This window comes from Maniola hyperantus, chromosome 8 (assembly GCF_902806685.2).
Source record: "Maniola hyperantus chromosome 8, iAphHyp1.2, whole genome shotgun sequence".
Lineage (NCBI taxonomy): Eukaryota > Metazoa > Arthropoda > Insecta > Lepidoptera > Nymphalidae > Maniola > Maniola hyperantus.
In genome coordinates this window covers 13,459,070-13,479,202 of record NC_048543.1, presented here as the reverse complement: position 1 = coordinate 13,479,202, position 20,133 = coordinate 13,459,070, and the positions used below count along the sequence as shown (strand labels likewise).

General features: G+C 40.3%; 1 protein-coding gene across 2 annotated transcripts; it reads right to left on the bottom strand.

The window, feature by feature from the left end:
• Positions 1-1,930: 1,930 nt before the first annotated feature.
• LOC117984691 (golgin subfamily A member 6-like protein 6) lies at positions 1,931-19,509 on the bottom strand. Of its 2 annotated transcripts, none has more exons than XM_034971334.2 (9): positions 19,339-19,509; positions 18,686-18,834; positions 17,103-17,354; positions 15,304-15,396; positions 6,759-6,971; positions 5,632-5,801; positions 4,680-4,853; positions 3,719-3,881; positions 1,931-2,088 (listed from the first exon to the last, which is right to left on the bottom strand). In XM_034971334.2, exons 1-9 carry the CDS (start codon positions 19,349-19,351, stop codon positions 2,002-2,004), a joined length of 1,314 nt encoding a protein of 437 aa, XP_034827225.1. In that variant the 5' UTR covers positions 19,352-19,509; the 3' UTR covers positions 1,931-2,001. The 2 variants fall into 2 exon arrangements, with proteins under 2 accessions (XP_034827225.1, XP_069356175.1); XM_069500074.1 differs by lacking the exon at positions 19,339-19,509 and adding an exon at positions 19,171-19,293.
• Between the last annotated feature and the right edge of the window lie 624 nt (positions 19,510-20,133).

Here is a 20,133-nt window from a genome sequence, read left to right as displayed (position 1 = left end):
CCAGTTTGCTGGCAAAACTCGTATTCGTTATTGTTATACTTACTACCTAAACACAATCAAATACCAATAACCATTTTGAAGTTTTAGTGATTTAGGAATTTCCAAACCCGCAATGTATAGCGTTCCAAACTGGGGTCAATGCCCTACCTACGACTGGCATTGACTTCGAATGGCCTACTTACGCAACGTTCGTTGACCTATGCCAGATGTTTTATTTGCAACTAGCTTATGCTCGCGACTTCGTTCGCGTGGACTACACAAATTTCAAACCCCCATTACACCCCCTTAGGGGTTGAATTTTCAAAAATCCTTTCTTAGCGAATGCCTACGTCATAATAGCTATCTGCATGCCAAATTCCAGCTCGATCCATCCAGGAGTTTGAGCTGTGCGTTGATAGATCAGTCAGTCAGTCAGTCAGTCACGTTTTCCTTTTATATATTTAGATATATCGTGAACATTTACAAAATATAGGATATTTTTTATTCATTTTTTTCGCATTTTTTTGTAGTCAGTCAGTAATCATATCAGTAATCATCAGTACTATGAACTATCACCTATCTTCGTTTTTGCTAGCGTTCTGGTTACACCTGTATAATACTAGCGACGCACTCCAGTCTCGCACGGGTGCAATGTAGTGTCCGTTTGGATATTTTGTTATATTTCAAAAGAATAAGACGATGGAAGCTCCCATTAGGCTTGAGATAATAATTGATGAAATCACATTAAAATTCCTTGCATACATAGTTAAGAAGATTAGCGTAGGTACATTTGGACAGACGACGAGACGTTTTATACTACGTAGAGATAGAGATATGTATCGTATCGTATAAATCATGATTGCACGAACATTAAAGCAAAAGTAGTGGCCATTTAAAACAAGGCTAGTCCTCGATGTGCGGACGCGGGGGAGGCGCAGGCCGGCAGGGCGCGGAGTGGACAGTTCCGCTAATAACAATTATCCCATTGTTCTGATTGAAAAATCTGCTTCCTCATCAACTGCCCGACGATCTTTGGGAACCGCAATGCTTAGGATATAATAATATCTATTAATAACCGCCAACCGATGTCAAGGAGAGAGGAAAATAAAGTGCTATAACATAAAATATTGTATCTTACTTTTTAGGGCTCCGTATGTCAAAATAAACAAGTGCGAGTCGAGCTCGCGCAACGAGGGTTCCGTACTAAAGTCGTATTTTTTCGACATTTTGCACGATAATTCAAAAACTATGATGCATAAAAATAAATAAAAATCTGGTTTAGAATGCCCTTTCATAATTTGATACCCCACGTGATATAGTTATCTTACTTCGAAAATTGAAAATACTAATTTTTAGTTCATGACCACAATTTAATTTTTTTGTGATGTAACCACAAATTCACGGTTTTCAGATTTTTCCTCTAATGTCTGCTATAAGACCTACCTACCTAAAATCATGAAAGGCAGGTAGCGATGATTTAATAAACAAGTACTAAATACCAAAAACCTACAATAAAAAATAGTTTTCACGACCGAATGTTTACTAAATCACATCATAGATGGCGCTGTCCGTCATTAACTTGCAGTGTTGTGCCTAGCTGTTGGAGCGATAAATTTTTATCATACTGCTTTGGAATTCCTTGTACGATGGCAATGAGCCCTACCACTAGCAACTCCTCAAGCAGCGTGGCGGACGGCCTCTGCAGGGTTATGCTGTATCTTTGAAAGTTAGCAGGGTCCACCGATTCTCACCTATATAATCCTGCATTAGGATGTCTGTCCACAGAAGCGGAGCGGAACCCGAGTCTGTATTAAATGAATTTTTCAGTAGGATTCCCATTTCCAGGGTTTTCCTGTGGCCACAAAGGTTTCTTCTAACTAATTATTATACATATTATATATATCTGTGTTTAAGCTTATATGAAGTTTGGTAATAAAAAAACAACTTGCAACGATTTCTTTTATTTTAAGGAGTTTATTACAAAAAATACTTTTTCACATTATTTTATTTCAGTAGCACAGTTCAACCATGGCGCTTACGTATTTTCGCTTCGATTCTGTCCTTACACTCTGCAAGCTTCTTCAAGACAGCATCGTCAATTGACTCCAACTGGAAATAAATTAAAAATCAAAAACCATAGGTAGGTACTTATTTATATCTTGGTACTGGAGGTTTTTTTTATTCAGATACTAGCTGATCCCCGCGGCTTCGCCCGCGTGTATATAATATATATCACTCAGGAACAATGTAGTTTTCTATTGGTGAAAGAATTTTCAAAATCGGTTCAGTAGTTCCAGAGATTACTTCCTACAAACAAACTTAACGACATTACCTCTTTATAATATTAGTATAGTAGTATAGACAAGTTAACCCTTGACTGCAATCTCTCCTGGTGATAAGTGACGATGCAGTCTAAGATGGAAGCGGGCTAACCTGGAAAGGGTATGGCAGTTTTTAATAAACCCAAGCCCGTTTGGTTTCTACACGGCATCGTACCGGAACGCTAAATCGCTTGGCGGCACCGCTTTGCCGGCAGGTATTGTTACTTTAAGTATAAGTCCCGCAATTTGCTATTGCGCTGGTACCATGTCTCATTAACATCGAAATGACGTTATTTTGACGTCAGCCGAAATGAAAATACACCATCAGCTCGAAACTTCAGTCTAGTTCTGACGTCACTAAAATGGCGACCACGCGCATTAGCAATTTGCGGGACTTATATTCTGTAACGTCTTGTTATGCAATGGGAAACCACAGGCAAAACTGACCTAAGAGGGCGCCACAAGAGGTCCAGCGAATGTCAATGTCAAAATTAACATTGTTATGTTTGTTTGTAGCTTTGCTAAGGATTGTTGATACGATTGTTTCGTGAATTCCTAGATACAGTACGCGGCCAAAAGTCATGAACATCGATCTTTAGAGGGAGACAGCAGATTTGTAGAGCACTGTCTCGGTCGTTGAGTCCGACAAAGCGTCATATGGGTATGAATGACAGAGACAAAGCTCTACAAAGATGAAATGTCATTCTAAAGGCCGATGTTCATCACTTTCGACCGCGTTTTATACCTGGAAGCTCGTACAATTAAAATTGTAGCGTTTCAGTATAGCCGGTTCCATAGATGATTTCTTTTTTAAATTCCGTATTTTATTTGTGGCTTTTCTTTAAAAAAAAAACCGGCTAAGTGCGAGTCAGGCTCGCGCAATGAGGGTTCCGTACTACAGTCGTATTTTTTCGACATTTTGCACGATAAGTCAAAAACTGTGATACATAAAAATAAATAAAAAACTGATTTATAATGCACAGGTGAAGACCTTTCATATTGACTTGATATAGTTATCTTACTTAGAAAATTGAAAATACTAATTATTAGTTCATGACCACAATTTCATTTTTTTGTGTGATCTAACCCTAAATTCACGGTTTCAGATTTTTCCCCTAATGTCAGCTATAAGATCTACCTACCTGCCAAATTTCATGATTCTAGGTCAACGGGAAGTACCCTGTAGGTTTCTTGACAGACAGACAGACAGACAGACCGACAGACAGAAAACAAAGTCATCCTATAAGGGTTCCGTTTTTCCTTTTGAGGTACGGAACCCTAAAAATAATGCCAGCCCCATCGTTCCCTATAGATGATAAACTACTTATCTGGCCAGTTCGGTTGTGCGCCACCTGTCGGGATAAATCGGCAGTGTGGATCTCCATTGGACCATATTAACTTCACTAATTTGAACTTACTTCATGAATGAAATTTTCTTTAATGCTGGCCAGTTCGTCGAGGTCAGCCGCTTTTTCTTTTTCATACTGTGCGGTCAACTCTTGAAGTTCCAGCACCTTTTGCGCATCCTTTATGGATTTCTCTGCGCTTTTCCTTTCCTTTTCTTCGGCTTCCCGTAGGTTACTAGAAAAAACCAAGTCATAAAATGATTTACAGTGCGACAAGGCTATCTTGGCGCGTGGCGATAATCGGAACTAATGTTGCCGTCAAGTGTCCTCTTTGTTCTTGTTTGAATAGTCTAAGCCTTTGTTCTCCAACAGCGCCCCTTGACAATGTCATTCAAGTGCCAAGAGAGCCTTGTCGCAGTATAGTTGAAACTGAGGACCGCTCGCGGCTCCGTTCAGTGAACATATAAATACTTTTTATTCCCTATCTCGTAGGAATTTCGAAAAATCGTACCTATAACTACATTAAAGGGAAAATACCCAGTGGCGTGCAGCTGATAGAGGCATAAACGCACTGCTTACCCTTATTGTAATAAATCAATGCTTATTTTTAATTAAAACCTGCCGGAAAATAAGTTCATGCCTAAATGCATACCCTGGCTTGAAATCCTGTGCACGCCACTGAAAATACCTCTCAGCAAAATTTCAACTCTTTAGGTAGGGTTTGGGCGCTGGGCAATGAGTCAGTCAAGACTTTTCTTTTTATAAGTATGGTCTATTGATGAAAATAACCCTGGTAATGGATCGCCTTTTTTTGAAGCATGCTCGAAGGTGTCAAAAGGTGCGTAAATCCTGCGCCAGTATCTATGTAGTCTGTCTCGCTACGCGCATGTATCGTGCACACATACGTTCAAGTTTATCTTCACTTTCTAAAATAGAATCGTATGAGATTTGCTGATCTGGAGTTTAATATCTTTGGATGAAAGAGAAAGTGCTATATTTCACTTAAATGTAACAATGCACAAAAATTTCCCACCTCTTTGCCTGTGCGCGCTCCTGCTGGCGCTTACGACCGGCCTCCTGGCGCTTCTTACCCGCCTCCACTCGCGCGGCGCTTAACTCCGCGAACTGAGCTTCAAGCTCACTGAGCTCCATGTTCAATTTCTCTTGCTCATCCTCTTTGTTCTCCGTATCTTCATTCTCGTAGTCCCTGTAACATTTTATTATTTTTTATAGTAATTCGGAGTGCTTAGTGTGAGGATTTTACATCTTATTATCATCATCATCATCAACCGATCAAGATCAGTCTTACAAGCGACGAAACAAATTTAGGTAAAATGGGCCTATAGTCCCTGGATTTAAAGTAGAAAATTCAATACCACCAATTTCAGTTTTGCAAGATTTCTTAATGGCCGTAAATGTATGGACTATGGACGAACTTAAGCTGTAAAACTGTAAGGCTGTTTAGTTCAATTTTATTTTAACGCTGAAGTATTTCTACAACGTTGGTGAAATCTAAATATATAAAAGGAAAAGGTGACTGACTGACTGACTGACTGACTGATCTATCAACGCACAGCTCAAACTACTGGACGGATACGGGCTGAAATTTGGCATGCAGATAACTACTATCACCCCCCCCCCCCCCCCCCCCAATAGATCGGAGACGGTCGCAGTGATACAGGGATACATGCTATACACTCACCTAGGGTTGCCAGGTCGCCAAACCTAATAGCCGGACAGACCAGCCAGTTTGGCCGGACATTTGGGTAGAAATGCCGGACATCCTACATTATTGAGGATTTTGTGTCTGAGTAAAAAAATTGTATGTAAAATCAAAGCTTTTTTTTATTATTGTCATAAATCTTGTTGTCAGGTGGCACTGCCGCCCGCGGGAGTGCGGGAAACCGTTTATTTTGGCCGGACACGCAATCAAAAAGCCTACCTATGTCCGGCTTTATCCGGTCGCCTGGCAACGCTACACTCACCTCAAGTTGTCAGTCAGGTTGATGATATCACACAGTAAGACGTTAGCACTGTCCAGGTTGGGTTTGATGGACTGCAGAGTCTTCAAGCTGATTTCCTTCTGCTGCAGCGTCGCTTGCAGCATGGTTAGCTTCTTTTCGGCGTCCTGAACGTTTTGCGTCGCTTGCTCGACCTGAGTTATCAATACCCTTATAATAAATGCAAAAGTATGTTCGTTTGTTGGTTTGTCCTTCAATCACGTCCCAACGGTGTAACGGATTGACGTGTTTTTTTGCATGGGTAGAGAGTGACATAGGCTACATTTTATCTCGGAAAATCAAAGAGTTCCCACGGGATTATTAAAAACCCTAATTCCACGCGAACGAAGTCACTGGACATAGGCCTTCCCAAGAGCACGCCACCACACACGATCCTTCGCCTTCCTCATCCACCCACTTCCCGCTATCTTCTTAAGGTCGTCAGTCCAGCGGGTTGGAGGTCGTCCCACACTGCGCTTGCTGATACGCGGTCTCCACTCCAGAACACGTCTGCCCCATTGGCCATCGGTTCTGCGGCAGACGTGGCCTGCCCACTACTTCAGCTGGCTAATTCTTTGGGCTATGTCGGTCACTCTGGTTCTCCTACGGATTTCCTCGTTACGTATTTTGTCCCTCAGAGAGATACCCAACATAGCCCGCTCCATAGCCCGCTGAGCGACTTTGAACTTGTGGACAAGGCCAACAGATTATTAGATTAGGTAAGAGAGTGTGTACAATAGAATCGGCCCCATTATCTCACCTGTTCCTTGATGTGCTCAGCATCGTACACCCTCAAGGCGCGTTTCTTGTCCACCTCAGTAGACAACGTGTCCCGAACATTATCTCACCTGTGCCTTGATGTCCTCAGCATTGTACACCCTCAAGGCGCGTTTCTTGTCCACCTCAGTGGCCAACGCGTCCCGAACATTATCTCACCTGTGCCTTGATGTCCTCAGCATCGTACACCCTCAAGACGCGTTTCTTGTCCACCTCAATGGCCAACGCGTCCCGAACATTATCTCACCTGTGCCTTGATGTCCTCAGCATCGTACACCCTCAAGACGCGTTTCTTGTCCACCTCAGTGGCCAATGCGTCCCGAACATTATCTCACCTGTGCCTTGATGTCCTCAGCATCGTACACCCTCAAGGCGCGTTTCTTGTCCACCTCAGTGGCCAACGCGTCCCGGAGTGTCTTCTTCTGCTCCAGTAACATGTGCATTTGGCGGTACTCCTTTTGTAGAGCTTCTAGTTCCTGTTTCTCTTTGTCTTCTTCTTCTTTCTCTAGTTTTAGTTCTTCTTCATACTGTTTTATTTCATGGTCTATCTAAAAGTTCATCAATGGAATTAGTTTTCAACATCGATATAAATGACAAGATATGGCCAAGCGAACAAAAGTTTTCACGGTTTTGGAACCAAATAAATCAGCGCCACCTCTCAAATACTAATGAGCGACACGTTTGAAATCCAGACGTCACTGAGGTTGCATTGGTGCTAAAGCACCATACGTCCATACGACGTAATATATAAGTCAATGGTTTTCAATAAGATGTTTAAAAACTTAAATTTTATTGTTATTAGAATACTGAGTTGAATATCTCGGACATTACATTATCACGTATGATTGTTATTACAGGACATAGTATCCATGTGATTATCTAAATATATAGAAGGAAAAGGTGACTGACTGACTGACTGATCTATCAACGCAAAGCTCAAACTACTGGACGGATCGGGCTGAAATTTGGCATGCAGATAGCTATTATAACGTAGCTATCCGCTATGAAAGGATTTTTGAAAATTCAATCAAGGGGGTTCATTCAATTCTAAGGGGGTGAAATAGGGGTTTGAAATTTGTGTAGTCCACGCGTACGAAGTCGCAAGCATAAGCTAGTTCGTTTCATATATTCACATCTTTATCTAGACCCGAAATTTCATATTATCCCTAACAGGTAACAACCCTAGTTAGAACATATTAATATCTTTTTCTAACTAAAGAGTTTCGAAAGCGAAAGGCTAGCAGGTTTTAGCTAATCTGAAATACATTACCTGACTACAGTAATCACAAATTGGGTATTTTCCTACTTTTGAATTTGATAAATATTATTACTTTATTATAAACTAGGATAAAAATAATGACGTACGCTGAAATAAATATTAAAATCCAACAAAGATTTACAAAGTTACAGGCATTTTAATTTTGGAGTGGGAGGGTCTTCTATGCCTTTCTCGCAAAACGAAAATTTGTATGAAACCGCACGAAGCTACTATGGCATTAGTAAGGTGTGAGTCAAAATGCTATATCGCTATCTCTGTCTAATCAGAAATATTTAAATGCTTGTAACTTTTTTGTGATTTGATCGATTTAATTAGTTTTTTCAGCTTCGTGCGGTTTCATACTAGAGGTGTCAAAAAATAATGTACCTAATAAATTTATTAAATATATAAATGTATTCAAGATATTCGTTTTTAGATTAAAACAAAATTGAATACAAAATACAGTACGTACTAACTACTAAGTAGTGAAAATTTGAGAAAATTCTTCCTAAAAAATAACTCAGGCGTTCGATCTCTGATCGCCGCGCGCGGCGCGACCGAGCGACGAAATTAGAATAAATATTAGGTACAGCTGTTACAAATATCGTCGCGACTCGACGGTGAATAATTATTACATCGAATTTTCGTATTGGCCTGTTACATGTTGACTGTGATGATACGAGTATGCGGCTAGTATTTTTATCATTTTGTTTGTTTCGTAATACATTTTGAATGCAGTTTTATTTATTTGTGAACTTGAGTGTCGATAAATATTTAATGCGAATAATTGTAATGTAGATTAGGCAAAATAATGTAGATTAGGTACATTTTTGTGTTGTGATAGATTTGTGTCGCGCGTTAATAATACTCTTAGGCCCACCAGCCTGATTCTCTGCAATTTGCGTCACCACCCGACCGAACCGGTATAAATACAGCCGTTGCCACATGATTTGTGCATTTCTCTGGCAAATGTCGAGCGGTAAGGTCGTTTTGGTGATCGGTGCAATTTGCAGTAAGTCTTTCCATTATTTTAATGTTTTATTTGATTTGATTACTTTGATGTTTTACTTTTAAAGTCATAAGAAGGTAAATCTCTGTTTGTTGATTCGATATTTCTGTTTTCATTCATTTGTGTTTAAAAGCATAACCTAATTGTAAATAAATCATTTATTTTGATAAAATGACTGTTATTTTTAATAAAATCCGCTTCTGGTTCCTAAAATCAGAAGTGGGGATGTACTTGTGCCCACATACAGCTTTTTGTTTTGCGAAAAACACAGAGTTTAACCTTCTTACTTGTAGTTCAATAACTTGTGATGACATCATAATTTTGCTATTGTGAAATGTCATGTGAGTCGCCATGCCGTATGGCAAAGCGTACTTGTACTCAAAGCAGATTGCACCGACACCATAGACCGACACCATCATAGAACACGTTCGCGTTCGCGCTGTGATAGAAATGGCTTGAGATCACGTCGCGATAAGAGTTGCTTGCGTTTGCTTCATACTAAACATCACTCATATTATAAGAACAGCTATTCTGGTGTACAAAATAGGTCTAGATCTCGTACTGTTCATTCCCGTCAGCGCCGGATTAGATAGCAGTCCTACCCTCAACATAAAATGACAACAGATCCATAAAATGTCACGACTTACCGCGGTTGAGGAAAGTTCTGCTGGTGTTTGACTTTATACCTAGCTAAGCACGATGTATCCAGTTCAAATATTTTTGTCCAAATTAAATTGTTGTCCGTGTAAAATCCTTAGAAAATTGACATCTACCCTACTTGTTTTTAATAATGCAGTTGTCTAAATCAAGTGGTCGATCTAAGCATAAAACAAAGTTTTGTAAATCACGTGATCATCTTTTAGACACTAGCAGCCCAGAATTTCGACAAATACTCGATGTTATTCAAAACTGCCTCAGTGAGATAGAGGATAAGCGTAGTCTAGTCAAATAATAATAAAAGACGGGCTAGTCGATCTCTGTCCCATTCACTAACGCCGGCGGCCTCGCCGCGGCGAACTGCACCCTTCTCGCCTGGACCGCCGCTTTCTCAGCAGCGAGTTCAAACGCCATCATCGCTGTCTAAGTGGGCTCAGACGCTGCAGCGCCACAACACTGCCAGGTCTGGGGAGTCCTCGCCACTTGTTTGGTATTTTTAGGACGGAGAGAATAGTGAGTGCAATTGGTGGAATAAACCAGGTGAGATCCAACCTTCTTTACTTCTAATTTTGATGCCGCTTTTAATGACATTAATGCATGGCGTAAAGAAATTGATCATGTTCTTAACCTCAATCGATGGCATAACCGTGAAATAGTTTCGCGTATTTGTAATTGTTTAAAAGATTTTGTTGTGCAAAAGTATGTTTAAACGAATGGGCCACAAATTATTGGTCTTGGGCCAATTTTAAAACGAAGCTTATTCCGTTGTGCCCGTAAAAGGATGATATTGGTAACATCCTTATTGAGGTTATAACCAAATCTACGTAAAATTACTGTTAAACATTAGTTACGGAGCATCTCGCCGAGATACCCGCAATTCAAAATCGCAGTTTAAGACTAGAAAGCGTAGTTTTAGTTGTAGTGCTTCCTAATCATGTTTATTTCTATGTGGAAATTATAATCACAAAGTATAAGGTACAAAAAGCTAAAGCCTAATGAAAGATCTAGTACAGCGAACGAAAATAGTAATTTTCAGACTACCCGAAAATCTCAGCCAGTTGTTATAAAAACAAATTTTGGCTGAATTCAGTGTTCTTTTGTAAAAGAGGAAATCATAATTTGTAGACGTTGATTTATTATTTTTGCCAGTAAAGTCAGTGTTAATTATTGTACTGCAGTTCTACAGCGGGTACCTGTAGATATTTTGATTAACAGTGGATTGAACTTATCTCGAGTCGATTGCTAAACACTTTCAGTGTACTCGAATTGTTTTGCACATTACGTGGCATTGACAGCCAAGTGGTAGAATCAAATTATTTTAAGAGTTTTCTGATATAACATTAGAAATCAATTTTCATGTTGTGTTAGATCGTTGTATGAATATGTAAACCTGTCGTACTAAGGACAGGCGTAATTAACCGACTAGGAGCTACTTACATTTGGACACTGTGCTCACATTGATTTTATCTTTCTTTTTCCGAAATTTCTGGCACAATGCTGCGCACTTGGCTGCGGGTTTTGGCGTTCCGCACGAGTGCGAAGCTTGCCATGCTCTGGCGTGAGTGTGGAGGTGCGACCCGCGCACACTGCTCCGAGCTTCGGCGCTCTCCGCGAGCGCAACGGTGCGCTAGTATGGCGGCGCCATGCCGCGCATGCTGCTCCGAGTTTCGGCGCTCTCCGCGAGCGCAACGGCGCGCTAGTGTGGTGGCGCCATGCTGCGCCGCTGCCACATCTTTCTGCGCTCATGGCGAGCAAAACGGCTGGTGTTGCTGTGCCGTGCCACGCTGCTGCCGCGCCTTTTTGCGCTCTTGCCGAGCGAGATGGCGCACTGGTGTTGCTGCGCAATGCCGCGCACGCCACTCAAGCTCCTGCGCCCTTGGCGGGCGTAACAGCTCGCTGGTCCTGCTGCGCGATGGCGCGCACGCCACTCGAGCTCCTGCGCCCTTGGCGGGTGTAACAGGTCCAGCTGCGCGATGCCGCGCACACCGCTACGTGCTTCTGCTCTCTTCGCGAGGTGACAACCTTTGTTCGCGATGATTGGTGAGAGCGTTCCGTTTTATTAAAGTTAGTGTTCGTGATTTTGATACGTGTTCCAGTAAAGTACTTCCTTTGAATCATTGAGAATTCAGAAAGCAAATACCTTGCTCCAGCTTTGCTCACTTGTCTTTGTGATAAAATTACCTGATATGACATGCAAGCCAATGACGCAGTGTATTGGTGCGTTTATAGTTAAAGGTGGGTAGATTCAGTGCTTTAGATAAACCTGATTACGCTCGTTATCAGTTAAACATTCTTACCGTTTCGATTTTACAAAGAACTTTTGCTTGTTTACATATGTAAGCAGTACTTGAGCACATGTAAACCTTTACCGACAGTTTTCTATTGCGTTAATCCAATTTTAATGGAAAGGACTATTTTGATAAAAACATTTGCTAAGGCCAGCTAGGCCGAGCGGTTTTGATAAGGTCAAACAGACTGATATAGTTTTGTTGGTGAAATATACCTACCTGCCACCTATTTACAGAATTTAGATAGCACTCCTGCAGGGTTAGCATGTGCTAAGACATTTTCTCTCCGGGGAAAGGATAAAATGTTATCCCTTCCGACAGTTCTGTCCACTCTCCGAGCATATGAGCACAAGTGTGGACTGTGGATATTACCCACAGTGGCTAAGATGGAGAAAGACTTTTCGGTTTTTGGAAAACACAACCCTAACACAACTCTAACACAACTCTAACACAACCCTAACACAACCCTAACACAACCCCAAACACAACCCCAAACACAACCCTAAAACAACCCTAACACAACCCCAAACACAACCCCAAACACAACCCCAAACACAACCCCAAACACAACCCCAAACACAACCCCAAACACAACCCCAAACACAACCCCAAACACAACCCCAAACACAACCCCAAACACAAACCCAAACACAAACCCAAACACAAACCCAAACACAACCCGAACACAACAGAAAGCTCGAGACGTAAATTTTGGATTTTTTTATTTTAATAATTGAGTTTTGTCTCTTGTCCAAGCTAGAGAGGGGCAACAGTTTCAATTAGAAAGGTGTTGTTTTTCTACCCTCAGGGGTAGAAAATTTATTTTCATTTGACCGACGATTCGGTACTGGCTTAATTAATTGATGTAATTGATCATAAGTTACCTACGAAATTGAAATACCAAAGTAATGTCAAGTCACTTTTGGTAGCAGTATTTTACCTCGGTGGTAGATTTACATGCAAGATTTTTAAACAAGATTCGTATGTGGACCTTTGTTGACATTAGACTCCCAGGCTGAGGAAAAATTTGAATTCAGGCGTCCAGATAGTGGTGTCTCCAAAGTTGCACTAATTCTCCTGAAAGTAAGTGGGACGTTTTTAATGTGTTTTATGTTTACAGTTGCTCAGATGTGTAAATGTGTGCCTTTATACACGAGAGAGTGAGATGAGCAGCTGAGGCGGTCCACTGGCGATGCGTTGCACTGAGCACGCGACACGGGAGCCCGTGCAGACGCATTGTTGTATGCGTATGGGCTCCGGCCTTGCAGACGTGTTGTTGTACACGTATTGGGCTTCAGCCTTGCAGAAGCATTGTTGTATGCATATGGGCTTCGGCCCGTGTAAACACATTGTTGTATGCATATAGGCTTCTGCCTTGCAGACGCATTGTTGTATGCGTGTGGGCTTCGGCCTTGCAGATGTGTTGTTGTACACATATTGGGCTCCAGCCTTGCAGAGGCATTGTTGTATGCATTGGCCTTCGGCCCGTGTAGACACATTGTTATATGCATATGGGCTTCTGCCTTGCAGACGCATTGTTGTATGCGTATGGGCTTCTGCCTTGCAGACGCATTGTTGTATGCGTATGGGTTTCGGCCTTGCAGACGTGTTGTTATACACGTATGGGCTTCGGCCTTGCAGACGCATTGTCATATGCGTTGGGGGCTTCGGCCTTGCAAACGCGTTTTTGTACGCGTAGGGGCTTTTGCCCTCCAGACACATTTCTAACATGTAGACTTGATAGACGTGTGAGAATGAATGAGACACGTGCCTGAAGATGTATGTCGTTAGTAGAAGTGTGTGTGAAGGATTAATGCGATAAGTAGCCAAGTGTGTACCAGTGAATGAGGGCCTTGGATGTGTGATGGATGAAATAATAGGCAACTACTGGATTTTCTTACATCTACTTTAACCTTTATGTCCGTTCAACAGATTTTGACAACGATCACCATGATGAAAGCGCAGGTCTTTAGTCACCTTGTGCGCCAGCTGTGGATGCTTCCAACGAAGACGCTCAATGAGGGCGCGGCCGAGGACGTCGCGCACGCAGGAGTGGCCGTCTTAGGCCCACCAGCCTGATTCTCTGCAATTTGCGTCACCACCCGACCGAACCGGTATAAATACAGCCGTTGCCACATGATTTGTGCATTTCTCTGGCAAATGTCGAGCGGTAAGGTCGTTTTGGTGATCGGTGCAATTTGCAGTAAGTCTTTCCATTATTTTAATGTTTTATTTGATTTGATTACTTTGATGTTTTACTTTTAAAGTCATAAGAAGGTAAATCTCTGTTTGTTGATTCGATATTTTTGTTTTCATTCATTTGTGTTTAAAAGCATAACCTAATTGTAAATAAATCATTTATTTTGATAAAATGACTGTTATTTTTAATAAAATCCGCTTCTGGTTCCTAAAAATACCTATTATAGTAGATTTGTTCTTTTTGGAAATACTTGCGTCATTTTATAAATCGTATGAGAAAATGTTTTTCAAAGTGTAGGTATTATCATACATTATAAGTATTATAGGTAATAGGTTAGGTACCTGAAGTGGTATTGTTCTTTTTAGAAATCATCATCATCATTTTATAATTCGTATGATAATAAATATGTAGAAATGTATGATAATAAATATAGTAGTTACCTACTAAAAATATTTTTTTATAGGTAACTAGGTAAACTTACCTACCTATTGTATTGTAGGTACCTACTTGACATTGCTTTATCGTTCTACTTGTTTTTATTTTTACATACATAGGTAGGTACAGTAGTCCGCGACAGGTTGAGATGGCAATCGGGGTATGAGGCGGGGGTGACACCCCGCACACCCGCACGTCATTCTCGCTCGCCCGCACTGGGTTAGCACAGGGGCCGTGCGGGTGTGCGGGGCGTTCCCTCCCCGATTGCCATTTCGACCTGTCGCGAAGGTATGGGTTGGGTACCTATTAAGAGTAAAATTTAAAATTTAAATCAATCGAGTTAAATACAAGCTATACCCTAGTTCTCGACCTTATTGACGGTTATGAGAAAGTTGTGTTTTGTCATATTCTTGTTCAGTAGGTATCATTCATGGATTGTTAAAATGTTGTTCCCTATGTCAATAAGGTCGGAAATCGCTTGCACCCATTTATCTGCTTGCGCCTCACGGTGAAATCGGTGCAAGCAAATCTCGACCTTATTGACGGTTATGAGAAAGTTGTTTTTTGTCATATTCTTGCTCAGTATAATTCATAGATTGCTAAAATGCTGTTTTCTGACATATGTCAATAAGGTCGAAAATCGCTTGCACCCATTTTTCTGCTTGCGCCTCACGGTTCAAGCAATTTTTTTTTGTAACAAAATAATGTAACGTTAATAATTATTAAATATTTGTCTGTAACACGTGATAATATTGTGATACACACATGAACCTGTATTTGACACCTCTATTTCATACAAATTTTCGAGAAAAGGATAGAAGACCTTCCCACTCCAAAATTAAAATGCCTGTAACTTTGTAAATCTTAGTTGCATTTTAAAAAAAAATTCAGTGTACGTCATTATTTTTATCCTACTTTATAATAAAGTAATAAAAAATTGGAGTCAAATACCCAATAAGTGCTAGACGTGAATTCATAAGATCACGTTAGAGGCTTGCTTAATGAGGACGAAATGGCCGAATTTAATACTTACATTTTTAAGTCTCCCTGCTCTTTCTGCTTTCTCCGCAAATTGTTTGTTGAGCAATTCCAAATGACTATTCTTTTTGTCCGTCAACATTTTGACCTGTAATAATTAAACAATTTTTGGAGTATTTAATATAAGCTACCCAAATCCGCCAAAACATACAAATTTGTTTGGTACAATGTGTAGCATGCAAACATGCACCAATCCACACTACTAAAGGTGTGGGCCCATTGGCGAACAATTTGGCAAACATTCGTTGGTGGGGCCGGCGTCAATCGGCAAAATTTGGCATTCGCAAAACATTCGTCAAACTTTCGTGTTGAGCCGGCAATTTGGCCCGCATCAAAGGAAATAGGCGGCGATTTCCCCGCATTAAAGGACATTCGTTGTATGTGAATTCGTCAAGCATACGTCGAATCCCGAATGTGGTGGCTACACTGGCAACTGACTAGAAGATTTGCCGTTCGTCAAGATCGAAACATTCGCGCAGTGGGGCCACTCCGTAACACAACAAATCTTCTAGAACACACTCAATATGTTTCACTCCAACGCTGGAGCATCCTCAGGAGATGTTGAATCCACAATGCACAACTATTGCAAAGTGCAATTTGTATTGTGTATCGCTTGCTTTTCCTGCTTCATCAGTAGTAGGAAGAGTGGGTGGTGCATATCGCATGCTGCACATCATACTATACATATTTGTCTGTTTTGTAGGATTATAGCAATTCAAGCTTGTGGTTCCTTGTATAGGTATTTTTGAAGTAGTGCGCGTGGCCGCCATTTTAGTGACGTCGCAGCACACACTGCACACATTTTATTTCGGCTGAATAGCAATAGCAATTTGCGGGACTTAATAACTCAGATATTTTTTTGGATGGAAGTAACATTCATCTTTTTAAGTCACTTCCGTCGAAAATGGTCACCGCACAGAATGGCTGTTTTTGGCATCTTTTCTTTAAGGTGACGCAGGACGCTCGACCGAAATTGGCAGCGCACGTGGGTAACATGTTAGCTTTTCACTTGACATTGTATGAGAAAGGTGAGAGGCACGATGATTTTTGAGAAAAAACTGCTGTATTTATGTTTGCAAAGTAAAGTTATTTCAACTAATGAATAAATAAACTACGTCTAATGATAAATTGTTTTAGAATTTTCATATCCCTAATCTTATTTATTTACGCCCAAAGTTGTCATTAATTTAGTGTTAAAATAGGAATCTTTTGAGCCTCGTAACTTTTAAATCAATATTTTTTTCAATGTTTTATATATCAATAAACCTAGAAAATGACGAGATAAATCGATATAATTCTTAGTTTTGTGCGTACAATATCGAATATTGTTGTAATTTCCCTCCTACGTTTGTATGAAGAAAGCACCGAACTGAGTCCCCTTAATGTACCTAATCTATAGACTAGTACTTGGCAGCAGTCAGACCTGCATAGCAAGTGATGATGTAGCCTAAGGGCCGATTCACACCGGAATGGCATCGGCCGGCAGCGGGTAGTATTGAAGCGCGCGGCCGCGCGACCTTTTCGAGCTTTCAAGCGATACTGGTCTTTTAATAATGTAGATAAAGTTTAAAATTCCTTCACAATGAAAGTGCTCGCCGCGTCGCTGCCGGCCGCTGCCGTTCCGGTGTGAATCGGCCCTAAGATGGGGCTTGCTTAGAAGATGCCTATTCACTCTTAAGTTAAAGGTACCCATATTAAAAGTGGAGGGCAAAACTGATGCCAGAAGGGTGTTCCATATCCTAGCGGTTCAAATTAGAATTGAGGAGCCAATTCTTTAAGGTCCAATCGACTTACTTTCTCAGTTTTGGAGAACAGCTCCTCTTCATAAGGAGCAATGTCCGCCATGCGCTCCTCCCTGAACAGCATGAGGTTGAACAGCACCAGCAGCATGGAGTGGGAGGTGACAAGAGTCGGCTGCAGCAGCTGGGTGATGGTGTTGGTGAAAGCAAAGTGAGTGATATGGTTGAATGCTCGGGTTGTGTTGATGACTGGTAGCAGGTCCCAGTAGAAAGGCAAGTTTTCATTTCTTTCTTCTTCGGGTGGTGGCTGTAATAAAATAATTATTGTTAAGATGGGATTGTTGTTAGTGTATACAGGGTGTAACCAGAACGCTAGCAAAAACTTAGCGTTATTGTTATACTTACTACCTAAACACAATCCATTAACCACCAACCAATCCATTAATCAAATAATACCAATAACCATTTGCGTCATTTCGTAGTTTTAGTGATTTAGTATTTTTCAAACTCGCAATGTATAGCGTGCAAAACTCGGGCCAATGCCCCACCTACAATGCGGCATTGACTGCCGAGTGGCCTACTTACGCAACGTTCGTTGACCCCTAGCGTCAGTCAGATGTTCCATTTGCAACTGTTTGATTTTGCCGGGTAAAAAGTATCTTTCATTTCATAGAAATGGTACAAATCGAATAATTTATTTCCATAAACATTGTTGTGCTGTGATTGGTTCTAACAATAAAATGCTTAATACTTGGAATGGTATTTATTAGTAAGACTAGCTAATTCCCACAACTTCATCTACGTGGACTACACATATTTCAAACCCCTATTTTGACCTCTTAGGGTTTGAATTTTCTAATTTCTTAGCACATGTCTAAGTCATTTTACTTCAGCGGGGAGGGGCAATGCACGCACAACAGACGGAAACGTTTAAGTGCGGAAACCAGCCCAGAGCGAAGAAGAAGAAGAAGTCATAAAAGCTATCTGCATGCCAATCAGCCTGATCCGTCCAGTAGTTTGAGCTTGTGTGTTGATAGATCAGTCAGTCAGTCAGTCAGTTTTTCCTAGATTTGAGATCAGAAGTGGTTGACCTTGTTAGATTTTATCAATCTGTATTAAGGAAAACCAGCCCTCTCCCTCATCATCACCATCATTAACCCATCGTTGGAGAACATTAATGAGAACAGGTCTCCTCTTAAAATGAGAAAGGTTTTGACCATAGTACACCATGCTGACAAGAGCAGACAGGCAGACTCCATACACCTTTGAAAACATTCTAGACTCTTAAGGCTGAATATGCAGATAATTCCAAAATTTTGAGCTGTGTGTGAGCAGATATCTACCAGTAGGCTATCATCACTTTTAAATAACTGTGTAATACTAGCTGCCCCGGCGAACTTCGTACCGCCTAACAGTTGATTCTTTAATTTTTATTTTTTTTTAATTTTTTTTTATAATTTTTTTAATACTTCTCTCCGTAAGAACCATCCTCGTACTTCAAGAAATATTATAAAAAAAGAATTAGCGAAATCGGTTCAGCTGTTCTCGAGATCTGCGATCAGCAACACATTTTGCGATTCATTTTTATTATAGAGATTAGAGATGTATCAGTATGGATTTGTAGAAACTCATACCCACCGCAAGTATAGCATCTTTATCAATACCCAAGCGGTCAAACAGTACGAACAGAGCACTCATCAAAGCTTGCGGCTTCTTCATGTCCTCAGCTACCAGTAGGAAGTCTGGAAAAATCTCCTTCCAGCACTCTATCAGGTTATCTGTTATTGCTGAAAAACCATTAACAATAAATCAAAAATTCCCTGGTCCCTATTGGTGGCATAACAGTGAGAAATTTAGAGATCATTAAAAAAAGTTTTAAAAATACACTTCTATTACAAAAAGCAAAAGTCATGACAGTCTTTTTCAGATCTATTTGTTATTTCATCCTCAGACCTCGCCTCCAAGTGCGATTTTTTTTTTTTTTTCAAAGAAATCAACTCAAAATCAAAACAAAAAATCTTCAAAAAGTAAGTACATTGAACTTCCAGGGAAGAAAAATAAATAACATAGTTTTGATTTTTGGCACATGTATTCCTTATGCTCAGAAGTCTCAAGATCCTCACCCCTACGATGCCGGCTCCTTCCCCCACTCAAATGTCTCCCTGACCGAGGTGTTTTGTTTTTTACCATCAATGAATAAACCATCAAAGGCAAAAACATCTCCAATTATCTACAAAATTATTTTTTACTTCATTTTGATAGAACTACTTCATAACGCTTTTACCACTTACATTTTCCAGCCATGTCTGATTTTAACGTGAGTTTAACTTATTTTACAGTAATGGTGCAAACAATACTCCAGATATGCAGAAAACGTGCAAAAACTTTATTGGTGCTTGTCTTGTTTAGTTTATTTTGGTTTATTTTAAAATATTTCAAATTTCAACGGTGCTGTCAATTTGAAAAATTTAAAATGACATTCAATATGGACATTTTCATTTTTTTAACTGGTTTTACGGCCCTGGGTTCTAGCTTTTTTGAGCCTTATGGACGTATCATAGCGTAGACTGAATAAAAAAGCTAGACTAAAGTACTATGTAACTGAGATAGCGATAGCCCGACGTAACGATGAACACGTAGATAGAGTAATAAAAGTAGATACAGGAACGTTTGCTTTCTCATTCACACTAAAAAGAGAGCACAGATAAAGTTACTAATGTGATAAACCGAGACGCAGCTAACCTATTTTTTGTCCCTTATCGTGTAACTGGTTTTTTGCACACTATTAATTTAGTAGAATGTTATGGCTTCTAATTATAGTGTAATTTCCATCTTTCTTGTACAAACATTCTTGCAAATAGATGATTATTTATTTATTTATTGATTCAAGAATACATAAAACTTACAAACAAGGTGTGAAGTTTGTACTAGGCAGGTATATTACTTATTTAAACTTCGAACTAAGAACACATTCCTATTGTCAATCTTACTTAAGAAAAATGTCCTTGTCAACAATGGTTCTTGTTTTGTTATTGTTGCGATAATAAAATATATTATTCTCATGTAGAGTTTTAATATTTAAACCT